Raw genomic sequence first — 12,597 nt, 5'->3', positions numbered from 1 at the left:
TGGAGAGCCACGCAGACAGGGCCAAATGGGACAATCTGACCCTTTCCAGAAACGCCGGCTATCCAGCTATGAATAGGACTTGGAATTGCTTCGATCTCATCACTGACCCAAGCCTTTCAGGTTAGTGGGTGAGATCCGAGCCCCACTGACGTCAGTGGCAAAACTCCCCTTGACTTCAAAGGGAGGTTTACACTGCCGCTGGGAGCGAGTCTCCCAGAGTGGGCAGCACAGTACAAATAGCTGTGTAGACACTACAGCTCATTCTCTTAATCCCACCTAACCCCTGGGTCTGAGCTCAGTGGCTAGCCAGAGTCTCCACCAGAGCCACAATGTCCACACTGTCCACACATTTCTGTGTGCTAGGGCAAAGGCCTCTGGCTACCAGCTGCAGTGTAGACATACCCAAGGGGGCCAGGATTTCACCCAGCACGTTTACACCCGTGCACCAAAGATGGGTCCTCTGTAAGACCTCACTGTGGTTTTGCTTGATACTTTTCTCCCCTAGAAGTGAAAAATGAATCCTGTCTCTTCTACCCTCTACAGTGACCAGCTGCTTTATTTTAAGAAGTTTGTTGTGAGAGCAACAAGTTCAAGAAGAAAACCCAGCTATTTCAAAAGAAAAAAAAAAGCACCAGCATTTAATGGATTTCTACAAGCTTTAATAGCTCACTGTATTAATGTATGAGCCGTGCTTTGCTCTGCTGAAAGTGATTAATTTCTTGAAAATGCTAAGGTCACGCTAATTGACATGACCTGTGTAATTAAGCAGTCTCTGTTTACACACTGAAAGCTCAACTGCTGTGAAGCTGGGTTTGCATGACAGAATGTCTTTACAAGTGAAGAGATCAACCACCTTTCCTATGCCCTACCTGCTCACCTACACAGGCTCCTGATTGCTGTTCTGAGGGAACATACAAAGGCATTACCATATGAAAATCAGCCCGTATCTTGGGGGAGTACGAAACTGGCAGTGCGTACATATCACGAACCGTGTGCTTTGACAGGCCCCAGACCTGGCTGTTCATGCTAGATTGCCCTACTGGCGAGAGCACCCTTGGAGAATACTTTTCCTCTTAGAGGAGAATATATATTTTAATAAGTGGGAATAGCTCCCAATGGCAGCACGCTATAGAGGAAGACGCATGCAGCCAGACATCAGGGACTCCTGGCATTCCAATCCCAGTTCTGACACTGACTGGGTGCATGACCTCGGCCAAGTCACTTCCCTTCCTGTATCTCAGCTGCACAGGAATAAATAATAGTCACCTGCTTTGTGGGGAACTACAGGGATTAACCTGTTAGCATGCGTACAGTAAAAGAAAGAGGCATTGAATATCATAACCACTCATACAACGCGTACCCCGTACGACTAAGTGCTGCGGTGGCTGGAAGGGGATTCAGAGCACCCTAAACAGCTTCACACATGCTGGGCTTCTGCACAGATGGTCCTTGGCCCACTTCCAGCCTCAGCTACCCTTCTATGACCCACATGGATTGCGGGATAAACCCCTCACTGCTTCTGGGTGAAGGTTAACCCCAACCCCTGAGGACAGTCCTGAGTAAGAAACCTCACGGAGCTTGCCTTCACTAAACTCCTGCATTGCCCCCAACGAGGGAGGGTCATTTCTCCACCTTACCTACCCCTTGTAGGCAAAACACCCTCTGAACGATCACACAGGGGGGTCCTTTGGGCACATATTTCCCACCACTGCCAACACCCGGCTGGCTCCAGCATTGGGAGGTCTAGAGTAGACAATGCTCCCATGATCTGTGATATTTTTAATTCCATATCTTTATGGCCCTTCATTTTCAGTTTTTATTTTATTTATTTTTTCCCAGGAATTTATCAGTGTTTATTACCACAAGTCACAACAACAAAAACAGGTCAAAATCAGTGCAAAAAACTATTAATAATTTTTCTGGGTAAATATTGGGGTTTATATTGGTGGACAGAAAGATGGGGGGAAAGTATTCAGTAGATTAATGCTTTGATTTCCATTCATCAATGTGGTTTGCTGCAGAACTAAAACAGAACTCAAACACAATGCCACCAATACCCAAATAAAACTTTCCATTTGAATAAAACAGTTTACTGTTGTAGACTTAGAACTATTAGGCTATAAATATTTGCATTTAATAGTTGGACCACACCATTTGCGGCGCATACACTCAACTTCATCCTTTTCTCCTGTTTTTTGTTTTTTAAAAAACTTTCAAATACTTCCTTGTGTTCCGAAACATATTCTGATACAGATTTTTGTTTTCTTCCCACTTTACTGTGTCAAATCTTTGAACAGTTATCTGCTAGCAGCTTGAGATGTGTACGTGGCAGGCATGAGATTCATCAGTACATTCAGATGCGCATGCACTTCAGAGCTTGCATGCGTGCCTGTTTATTAGTCTAGAAGATACACACAATAAACACATAGCCCTACTTCAACAGGCAGCTTTGCATATACACAGAGACCAATGTGTTATCATAATACAGCTATCTCAGGGAATGTATTGTATTTTCCTAATAAAACAAAAGCTATTTTTATATATTTGAGTGATACAAAAATAGGGTGAAAATCAGAAAAAAATGAATAATACTTTTTGTAAAACCTGGGAATTTGTTGGTAAAAACTGGTTTAAACTGAAAACGAAGGAGCTTACATATTTTTTAGACTGGTCCTGAGCATGGTTAAACAACACAATAGAAAAATATTGGTGGCTAGCTGGAGCTCTGTTCACCCCACAGCACTCAGCCTATGTTTCCACGGGTAGGAGCTTACAATGGTAGGGAAGTATTTGCTAAAAATACACTAGTGAAGAGCAGACAGTGGGAGTTTTGCCTCAGTGAGGACTGGGCCAGTATAAAATTAATGCAATCTTTCAAAAAATAAAAAAAATATTTCAAAGTGCAGCAAATGACTCCCCAAGGGGAACCTGTTTAGATTTTCAGCATAACCATACATCTGTTTTGGTGACAAGATTTCCCCCACTAATAAATATTGCTTGCTCACTTAAAATCTTTACATGAAGGCACAGTTAGGTCTTAGGGCAGAGCAGGATATCCTAGAGAGAAGCAGCCATGTGATTCAACACAGCAACAATACAAGGCCACTTCTGTTTCTTCCCGTCACAGTTTTACTTCCCATGGGGATGGCATCATCTTCAAGTCTTCTCTTGCCCAGAGCAAGAAAATCCAAGAACTTCCTGCTAATTTCTGTTGTCATTGGGAATCCCCAAAACTGAGATCAGTATAGTAAATTTCAGCATCTTCCAGTTAATTACCAGCTTAGTTTGGGTCAAATTTATTTCTACGCCACCAGTAGATTATTTTTAAAGAAGGAAGCATGACATACTGACCTGGAATCTCCGCATGTCCCGGGGATTTCCTGCATTTTTTAGGCAATTTTGGTTACATTTGAGAAAAAATTTCAAGAAGAACCTGTGGAGAAAAGAGACACCGCCATTAGCCTCTCAGATGCATGCAGCGTATAGCACCATGTCCCTTTCCTGAGTCTGATCCAGCAAATCCTTACTCCAATTAGCAATCCTTACTCACACAAGCTGTGCCTTTGACGGGCCACATGGGTAAGGACTGCTCACATGGCCTCCAACCAGCAAAACACTTCAGCATGTGCTAAAAGTGACTCATGCCTAAGAACTTTGCTTTGTCATAGCCATACAGGTTTGCAGAAGTGGTCCCTATGTCACTTTAAATGGCTAGCGTCATGGAATCATGCTGTCTTCCACAGCGACCAGGAAGTTAAAGAGACAATTTCAGTACAGCAAAGAGAAAGCAGAAGAATGCTGGCCAAGAAAGCATCTTTGCATATAAGAGGTTTCATCTCATAAGTTCATGTGTAGCGTATAAACCTCAATTTGATGCAAAAAATTTAAAGCATTCTGCACAATCTGAATCTTGATCCAACAATTACACCAAATTTGTCAACAAAATTAAAGCTCGTTCATGACAAATCACATAAATGAATAAACAAAATACTGTGGGCGTGAGGGGAAGTCTTGATTAAAAGGCTGACCTCATGGAAGAAATGAAATGACTGCCCAGACCTATATGTTGCTTTAAGAAGAGACATTGCATTTTACAAGCCCCCAAAAAGCAAACATTTTTCTGAAAATATTTTCTTCACTGTTATGCACCAATGGACCGTAAACCCATAAAGACAAGTTGATGAATAATAGTGATGAATAATAGTGGGTCTCACATTCCCCATGAACCAGGGTTTTTCAGCCTTTTGTCCAAAACAAACTGCAGCCAGGGCTCTACTAAAGATAACTGTGTAAAATTAAATCCTGCACCAAGCTTTAAAACCAGGCACAACCAGACAGAGCATCATTATATCTGCAATAGCTGTTGATTAACCAGGCAGAGGCTAATTTACCCTGTCTCCACTTATAAGGAGGCATCAAGGAGTGACTGTTTGTTATTGTTTTACTTAAAATCAGAAAGTTAACTTTTTGTAAGCATCCGTCCTGATCCCCGGTGAGAACTAAGTGGCATAATTTGCATATGCCGAAATCAAGAAGGGCAAAACTGGGCTCGTTGCATGGAAACATTTCACAGCTGCATTTTGCTGGTTGGTGTTCTGTGATGCTGCTCCCCTGCACCGTTGTGGAACTGCATCCTAAAGAGGCCTGTTTAACTGTTGTGTAAGCTCCTTCACGCTCTAAACATCATTTTAGGCAATGGCCATGGTGACAAATTTAAACTCCAAGGGGCTACTTTCATTAAAGGAAATCAAAGAGACCAATCAATATAAAACAATAAGGAGCCATAAGACACTTTCAACGGTGGATGGCAAGGGCGCTGTTTGTTTACGCACAATTAAAGAGGGGTATAAGCCATTGCATTTTCTCATCAAGAAGGTCTGGATATTCAATAACCGAAAGTTGGTGCTATTTGTCATGTGTGTGTCTTTTTAAGCCTCTAATGGCCAGCTGTGACAGCCTGACTCAGATTGTGTAGAAGAAGCTGTCAGCACAAATCCTGGCATCTTGAATCCAGACAACTGCTTGCCACCAGTCGAAGGTTTGTACTCGTGCCAGAATGGATTTTGAGAGACAAGCAAATAGGGCATTAATTCCGCCAAAGAAAAACGAACTGCAGGGAGAGTTCAGGATCTTACACTTCAGATGATGGCTTTCCTGTCAACAGGCCATCATTTAGCTTGTGAGCTATGAAGGGCACGGACATTAGATCCCTCTTGCCCTAAGCTGGCCCTGTCATGTGGAATGCTGGCAGAATAGCGAGACCACCCCTCTGCGAGAGATTGCTGGCTGAAATAAAAATCCTGGCCATCTGTTGGGAGGCAAAGACGTCCCTGTCAACTGGTGCCTGGAGCCTCAAACAGGCCCTTATGTGGCAAAGTCTCTCAGAACCGCTTATTCTTTAGGGAAAAGTCTGCTCTGCCCCAAGGGTTTACTAGAGAATTCTTCAGAGTTTTCCAGAATGTAGGAGCCAAGCAGCTGACCACTTGGCTTGAACTTCCCTAAAGGAATATATTACCAGGAAGGGAGGGCGGGAGATGTAACAGTTAAAAATATCTGCACTGAAAGACGGAGTCAAACGTGCCATGCAAACGTAGAAAACATTTATCATGTTAACTTTGCATGGCATGTGTAAACATGGGGGGAGTGTCTGTATGTGCGCGCTCACGCACGCATGCACGCTGATCAACTCAAAAGTCCCCCCAAAACAGGCAAAGCTCTTAACAGAGCCTCTTTATCAAAACTCTAAGCTTTTTCTCTGCTTAAGAAGCTATGTCATTCTCTTGTTTTATAAGCTGGCACCAGATCAAAAGCACCAAACACCTACATGAAATACAACAGCTGGTGTCTGGGGTCTGCAAAGTCTAATTCAAAAGCTCCAAAATTTTACCACAGTTACATGGGTGCATCGATCCTGAAGTCAATGGGTGTTTCATCCACAGAAGCTGAAGAAGAATTGAGGCGCACTTATTTAGTTCTATCAAAACCCAAAAAACTGGTGAATTCTGTAAACTCCAGGAAAGCTTTTTTTTTTTTTTTTTTTTTTTTAAAGCCACAGCATTTTGGAGAGGAATTTTCAAACACAGAGCTTGCCTCTTATATTTTCTCTTACTTTGTTTTAAAAATAAATCACCTGATAAAATACTCTATCCAATCCTGAATTCTTATTCTACCGAGAAACAAACCAAAATGTGGGCTGAATATTGTCTTAGAAAGCACCAGCTACAAGCAGGCTCAGTGGCCAGGAGAGTCATGTTTTGCCCTAACCCGTGAGAGACCTGGGTTTGATTCCTGGCAAGCAGAGTGCCTCACATCCTGTTCTGCACAAATCTCTGTGGTCCGCTTCAGTTGGGTCGCACAGGTGAAATGGAGTACAGAATCTGACCCAATGTTAGTTGGCTCTGAAGGGAGAACCACTTTGGCTGGAAACCAGGTGGCTAGAATACCACTGCCTATCATGCTGACAAATACTCTCTCACTGTTTCCTTGTACTCCCCGGTGTGTCTGTATCCATCTGTTGTCCCTTGTCCTATTCTTAGATTTGAAGCTCTTTGGGGCAGAGACTGGTTTTGTTCTGTGATTTGTACAGCGCCTAGCACAATGGGGTCCCAGGCCACAAATGAAACTGCTAGGCCCTACAATAATACAAACAAATAATAATAATACAGAAACGGGGTCACATGAGTATACACGATGGCTTAACTCAAGAGTATGCTAGTTTGTACTTATTATCTTAGAATTGTTAGTTCTGCCGCATTCTTCACCTTGAGCTCCATTCTGCCACCTTACTCTGCAAGTCATCCCATTATAACAGGTCAGACTCGCCCAGGAGTAATGCTGGCAAAATTGGGCCCATTATAAACATAACTTACGTGTGTATGTATTTACGTCTAACTTCTTAATATCAGGTTATTTTTTCAGTGCTAACTTTTTCCCCATATGATGGGGGGGAATAGTATTCATGCTAACTGTCGAAGTCTGAAATTTGCTCACTGGGTGAATACATGTGCAATGCCCAGGAGTGCTGATAAAAGCCTGAACTTTTATTTCTGAGCCCCAGCCACTTGACGTGGGTCGAGTTTGCCAAAGGCTAGTATCCCTGCCGGGGCGCTGGAACAATTTGTATCGTGGGGGTGCTGATGATGGAAACCATGTATTTGGTGTTTGTTATTACTGCTTCAAGCACCCCTATCCCTGTCATATGACAAAAGTCAGCACCCCCATGGTTTCTGTGCCTACTGGGACATCTGCTTTGGGTTTTTACAATCAAACAAAACGCATCGGCTAGCCCCTCCTGCCCAACACACACACACAGATTAATACAGCCAATGAATGAAACACACTGTGACCAACCCCGCTGTAGAGTATGGCTGTGGTACAAGCCCCCTAGGTGTCTGTCCCACCAACGCAGACATGCTGCACACTTCCCATCAATACCTGCACCCTTCAGGTGACACAGAACTGCTATACTAGGGCTGTACTAGGGCTGCCAGAAACTAAGTGGTGCACATGCCCTAGACACAACTACTCGAATGGCTCCAACATTGATTAACACAACAGTTCCCAGCCAAGCCCCTAGGGGCCGTCCACTACAATGGTATGAAGGGGTGGTCCTCAGGCCAAGTGCCAGTGATAGCCCCTTGTGGCCACTGCTCTTCTGGAGGCAACCACACTGGCTTGCAGATTCCCTGAGCACTGCTCAGCCCTTGTGCCTCATTGGGGTCTGTCTAGACAGTCCCCTTGTTTGCAGACCACTCCCAGGTCTGTCTTTTTGCAGTGGTTGCTGCCCCCCTGCCAGTGACAGCCTGCGTCATTGCCTGGCTCTCAGCCTCTCTCCCCCAGCTCCCAGGCTGCCTGTCCTTCACTCTGCAACCATTTCCCAGGTTGCTGCCTCCCGTTCCCGACTCCTTCCTGAGCCTGATCCTTGCTGACCACCCTTCCTGTGCCAGAGGGGACCCCTCTCTTGGCCAGATGTCACACTGGAGGCTAGCACAATGCCTCCGAAATGAGCTAAAGCAAAACCTATGTCTAGCATGGAGGTCAAGGTAGAGGCTCGAACCCCATATGACAGATGGAAGTACTATTCTGCTTCTTATTGGTCATCTGCCCATAACTATAATCTCTGTCCCTCTGTGGTTTCCAATCTCAAGGCCACTTGTTCTCAGAAAATAACTTTCTGCAGTGGTTTGTGCAGGTGCTGATCTGAACCAATTTGTGGATAAATTGGAGAGAGTCCAGCGAAGGGCAACAAAAATGATTAGGGGTCTGGAACACATGACTTATGAGGAGAGGCTGAGGGAACTGGGATTGTTTAGTCTGCTGAAGAGAAGAATGAGGGGGGATTTGATAGCTGCTTTCAACTACCTGAGAGGTGGTTCCAGAGAGGATGGTTCTAGACTATTCTCAGTGGTAGAAGAGGACAGGACAAGGAGTAATGGTCTCAAGTTGCTGTGGGGGAGGTTTAGGTTGGATATCAGGAAAAACTTTTTCACTAGGAGGGTGGTGAAACACTGGAATGCGTTATCTAGGGAGGTGGTAGAATCTCCTTCCTTAGAAGTTTTTAAGGTCAGGCTTGACAAAGCCCTGGCTGGGATGGTTTGATTGGGGATTGGTCCTGCTTTGAGCAGGGGGTTGGACTAGATGACCTCCTGAGGTCCCTTCCAACCCTGATATTCTATGATTCTATGAATCCACCACCTGGGGTCTACATTAGCTGACGATGGTGATGTGCGTTATCAGCCGTAGGCTGACTACTTTTGTCAATATACGAACACATCAGTAGCATTCTGGGTGCCCTCGGGAAAACATAGCCCATGTCCTCCATAGCTTTGTTCAGAGGTCATCTATTCCTCTTGCCGAACTGCCCTTGGGTGTGGCTATGATAAGCCTTGGTCTGGGTAATATAGCTGTTATCTTGAGAAGTTGCCAGCTACTTTGTCAGTGAATTGAAGCTGAAGACCTTTGCACTTTCTGATGGAGTCAGACCTCCAAAACTCGTGGCTTCCATCCAAAACTGAACATACTCAGGGATTTTGAAATCTAGACACTGTCTCCTTGACTTGCCTCTTCCGGTAGCACTAGTGTTTCATGGTCTTAGTCAAACCATTTGGATCTATATAAATCCTCAACTGCTTTGGGTTTCCTAGAGACAATACAGTAAATCCAGTCAGCTGGTGCCTGAATTCACTCAAGAACATCTTATTTTATCATCTTATTAAGTACAACTTTCACTTTCGCCCTCTGCTTTCGGGACATTATTTGGTGCATGCATATTTGGCAGCACACTGGGATCTCTATGAGTGCAATGTACTGTATCTTTCATGCATCCCAGCTCCTTAAATACTTTGGATTCTTTCCGAGCACATTTTGCCTCTTGCTCAGAAGACAGCCTGCTTGATCAGATGCATTTGCAGACTGCTCTTCAACCAAGCACACCTGGGACATCCCACTCTGCCATTCCAAACTCCGCAGAGTGACAGACATCCCAGAGTGGTCTTGCCACTTAGCCTCACTTTTTGCCCACTATAGGAAACAATATTTTTTATCTTAGCATTGCACAGTCCCTAATTCATCTGCAAGTGATAACCTTCTCTGGACCTAAAGATCAATTATACCATAGATAATTAGGTCTCCAATTAGTCTAGATTTAGCTTTTCCATGTAGGGCTGTAATATTATTGTCAATGGCCTCCCTCGACAGCTTGGTTTTCTATGTATGCATTTCTCGGTTTTGCATGCATCAAGTTATTCTGGAAATTTTTTCAGTGACATTGGGGGAGAGATAGCTCAGTGGTTTGAGCACTGGCCTGCTAGACCCAGGGTTGTAAACTCAATCCTTGAGGGGGCCATTTGGGGATCTGGGGCAAAAATTGGGGATTGGTCCTGCTTTGAGCAGGGGGTTGGACTAGATGACCTCCTAAGGTCCCTTCCAACCCCGATATTCTATGATAATTGCCTTCTATGATAATTGTCTAGCCATTTGCAAAACCCCTCCATGCTCCCACTGGAATCAACGGTAGCTTCTCAATGCCTCTGGGCTTGCAAACCACAACAACATGGAGGATTTCACCCTCACAGCTTTCTTTGCAAGACCATTTACCTTACAGAAAAATTGGAACTGTTGCAGTCATCTCTTCCAGCCATATGCTATGTTTCCTCTGAGCCTGAGGTGGCTTCATTTGCGCCAGTTTTGCCAGTGATTTACTTCTGACACCCTGTATTATAGGCGTGACACACAGGATTGCTGGAAAGAAAGTGTGGCTTATTTGCTGCTCCTAGAGCACTGACAAGGGTCAGGGTTCTGAAAGGTCAACACCGCTGTCACCTGGCAGGGGTCCGTATTCAGTGATTCCAGTGGCTACTCCCACACTGTGGTTCAACATTACAAGGCCAAATTCTATTCTCAGGTACACACGAGGAACTCCCATAGGGTCAGACTCTACTGCAAGAACTTCAGTTCAAGGTGAGCTGCATGCACGATGCAGCTTCAGTCCTCATCTCAATGCAACAATACGCCCACAGCCAGCTTCATGCATCTAGGGTAAGAATTTGGCTCTAGATTAAGAAAAACCCACTCTGAAGAACTTCCCCAAAGGACGTAAGCATGGAATAAATCATCCTAAACCCATATTTACATTTTAGAAGACAGAACTGAAGGGCAAACACAGTAAAACAGTTCATTAGGTAACAGCTTGTACATCATTAATTATTATGCAAAACATTGTTAGAGATCCAGACGGCGCAGACTGACTTTCCCAACCCCTGGAAAATCATGTTTGGATGTTTCTATCAGTCCCCGCAATGCCCACAGTCGCAGAACAACAACAAAAACAGATATAATGGAAGGCATTAAAAAGAAACCTGTTTACACCCGTAGTGTCTGTTGAAGCTATTTAAGAGTATACGCAAGGCATGGTAACAAGAACGTAGGCTCTCGTCCTGGCCTCTGACCGTGGAGCATCTGAACACAGACTGCATTTGCAGCCAGCACAGAGCCCTTGTCCTTTGAAAGGAGCAGCCTGGGTGCTTCAGAGGAAGCTGCACTTTGCACAGTATCTTGCGTCCAAGGGGAATACTGCACTGAAGCCTACGGGTCTGATTCATGGTGAGTAGGACTTTACTCCTCAAGCAATCCCATCAGGATGACTCACCGGTAGAGTCGGCCAGAAATTGATTTTTATTCCCCCAGGTTGAAAACAAAGAAAAATATTATTTTGTCAAAAGTTTTCAATTTTCAGCAAAAACCAAAAAACAAAACCAAAGTTGAGCCAAAACTGGAACAGTTTGGTTCAGAAATGCCACTGCAGTGCCTCATGCTCCCACTGTCCTCTACAGGTTGGCCTCCTTCATCGGACTACATCTCCCAGAATGCACTTCTCCCCAGCCTTGTCCCCATGTCCCCTCCTTTCCTTTGGCCTTCCATCCAGTCGATGCCCTCCTAACTAAACGCCACCTTTAGCCATTTGCTGACCATCCCATTGTCTACTTTGCCTGTGGGTTATATTCCTTTATCTGTCTTTTCTATTTATATTGTAAGGGCTTCGGGGCAGGGACTGTCTATTATCCTGTTTTTGGACAGCCATGCTAAGCCCAGTAGGGACCCATTCTTAGTTGGCCCGTGATACAAACAAACAAAACAATAGTAATATTCAAAGGATTTGACCATGGGCGTTTGCAGGCCAACATGAGGAGGATTATAAATTAAAACTGAACTTTCTTTAAAAAATAAAATAAGATCTGCGTGGGGAGCAAGACGCACCTCTCCATCACGGCCCAGAGGGAGATTTAAGAGAATTCAAACACGGAGGGTTAGCAGTAGGACTTTCTTTGCCATTGCCACAATAAATATGTCTGTTGAAGGGGAAAACATAGTTGGAAAGGGAAGACCTGCATTCCTGATGCGGAAGAAAAGCTAGTTTGTTCCCAGTACATTGGAGAAATTGTTTGAGAACGCTTCACCCATGTGAAAATATGACAGCTGTAAGGCTGCCAAGCTCAGCGAGACCTGTGGCCATCCAGTGAGTGAGGGCTGCTTGCACAACTTAAACCTGTCAGAGGGCAAACAAAACCTGCCCAAGGTTTCAGAGGACAAACAAAACCTGCCTAAGGTTTAAGCACAGGGTAATTCTGGACTCTGGGATTAGGGGCTGTCAAACAAGGTTTTCTACGTGTCTGTCTCTCTGTAAAATTAGTAAAACCTTCAAAATATGAATACCGATGTAATATCTTGCACCGTCCAGCAGATGAAAGAATTTCAGGGTCATTTTACATGAAAACTCCAATGCAGCACAGTACTTAAGCATGTATATAACCTAAAGCACAGGAGTAGCCCCACTGAAGCCAATGGGAGTACTCCCGTGTTAAAATACCCTGCTGAACCAAGGCCATTATGAGCTCAACCACCTCCTCCTGTGCTAAAACCATGGGAAGGGACGCAGGGAAGGAGTTGCAGTACAAAGACAGTAGTAGCGGAAAATATCAAGCAGACAAGAGCAAGTTATTTCATTTCTAGTGCAAACCAGGCCCTTCCTACCAATCTGACACTAGGCACCAGTCTCCTTGCACACACCACAAAGCAACACCGGAACAGACACCTGGGCCA

General features: G+C 44.5%; 1 protein-coding gene across 9 annotated transcripts in view; it reads right to left on the bottom strand.

The window, feature by feature from the left end:
- The window catches only part of EBF1 (EBF transcription factor 1), a 328,926-nt gene that overhangs the window by 121,744 nt on the left and 194,585 nt on the right, over positions 1-12,597 (bottom strand). For all 9 annotated transcript variants that reach the window (XM_074960207.1, XM_074960211.1, XM_074960208.1 and 6 more), the window contains exon 7: positions 3,352-3,433. In XM_074960207.1, coding sequence (XP_074816308.1) covers positions 3,352-3,433 — 82 coding nt within the window. The remainder of the gene's footprint in view (positions 1-3,351; positions 3,434-12,597) is intronic.

Source organism: Natator depressus, chromosome 8, assembly GCF_965152275.1.
Source record: "Natator depressus isolate rNatDep1 chromosome 8, rNatDep2.hap1, whole genome shotgun sequence".
Taxonomy (NCBI): domain Eukaryota; kingdom Metazoa; phylum Chordata; order Testudines; family Cheloniidae; genus Natator; species Natator depressus.
The sequence above is the reverse complement of the archived record's forward strand: the minus strand, read 5'-3'. Positions and strand labels throughout refer to the sequence as shown.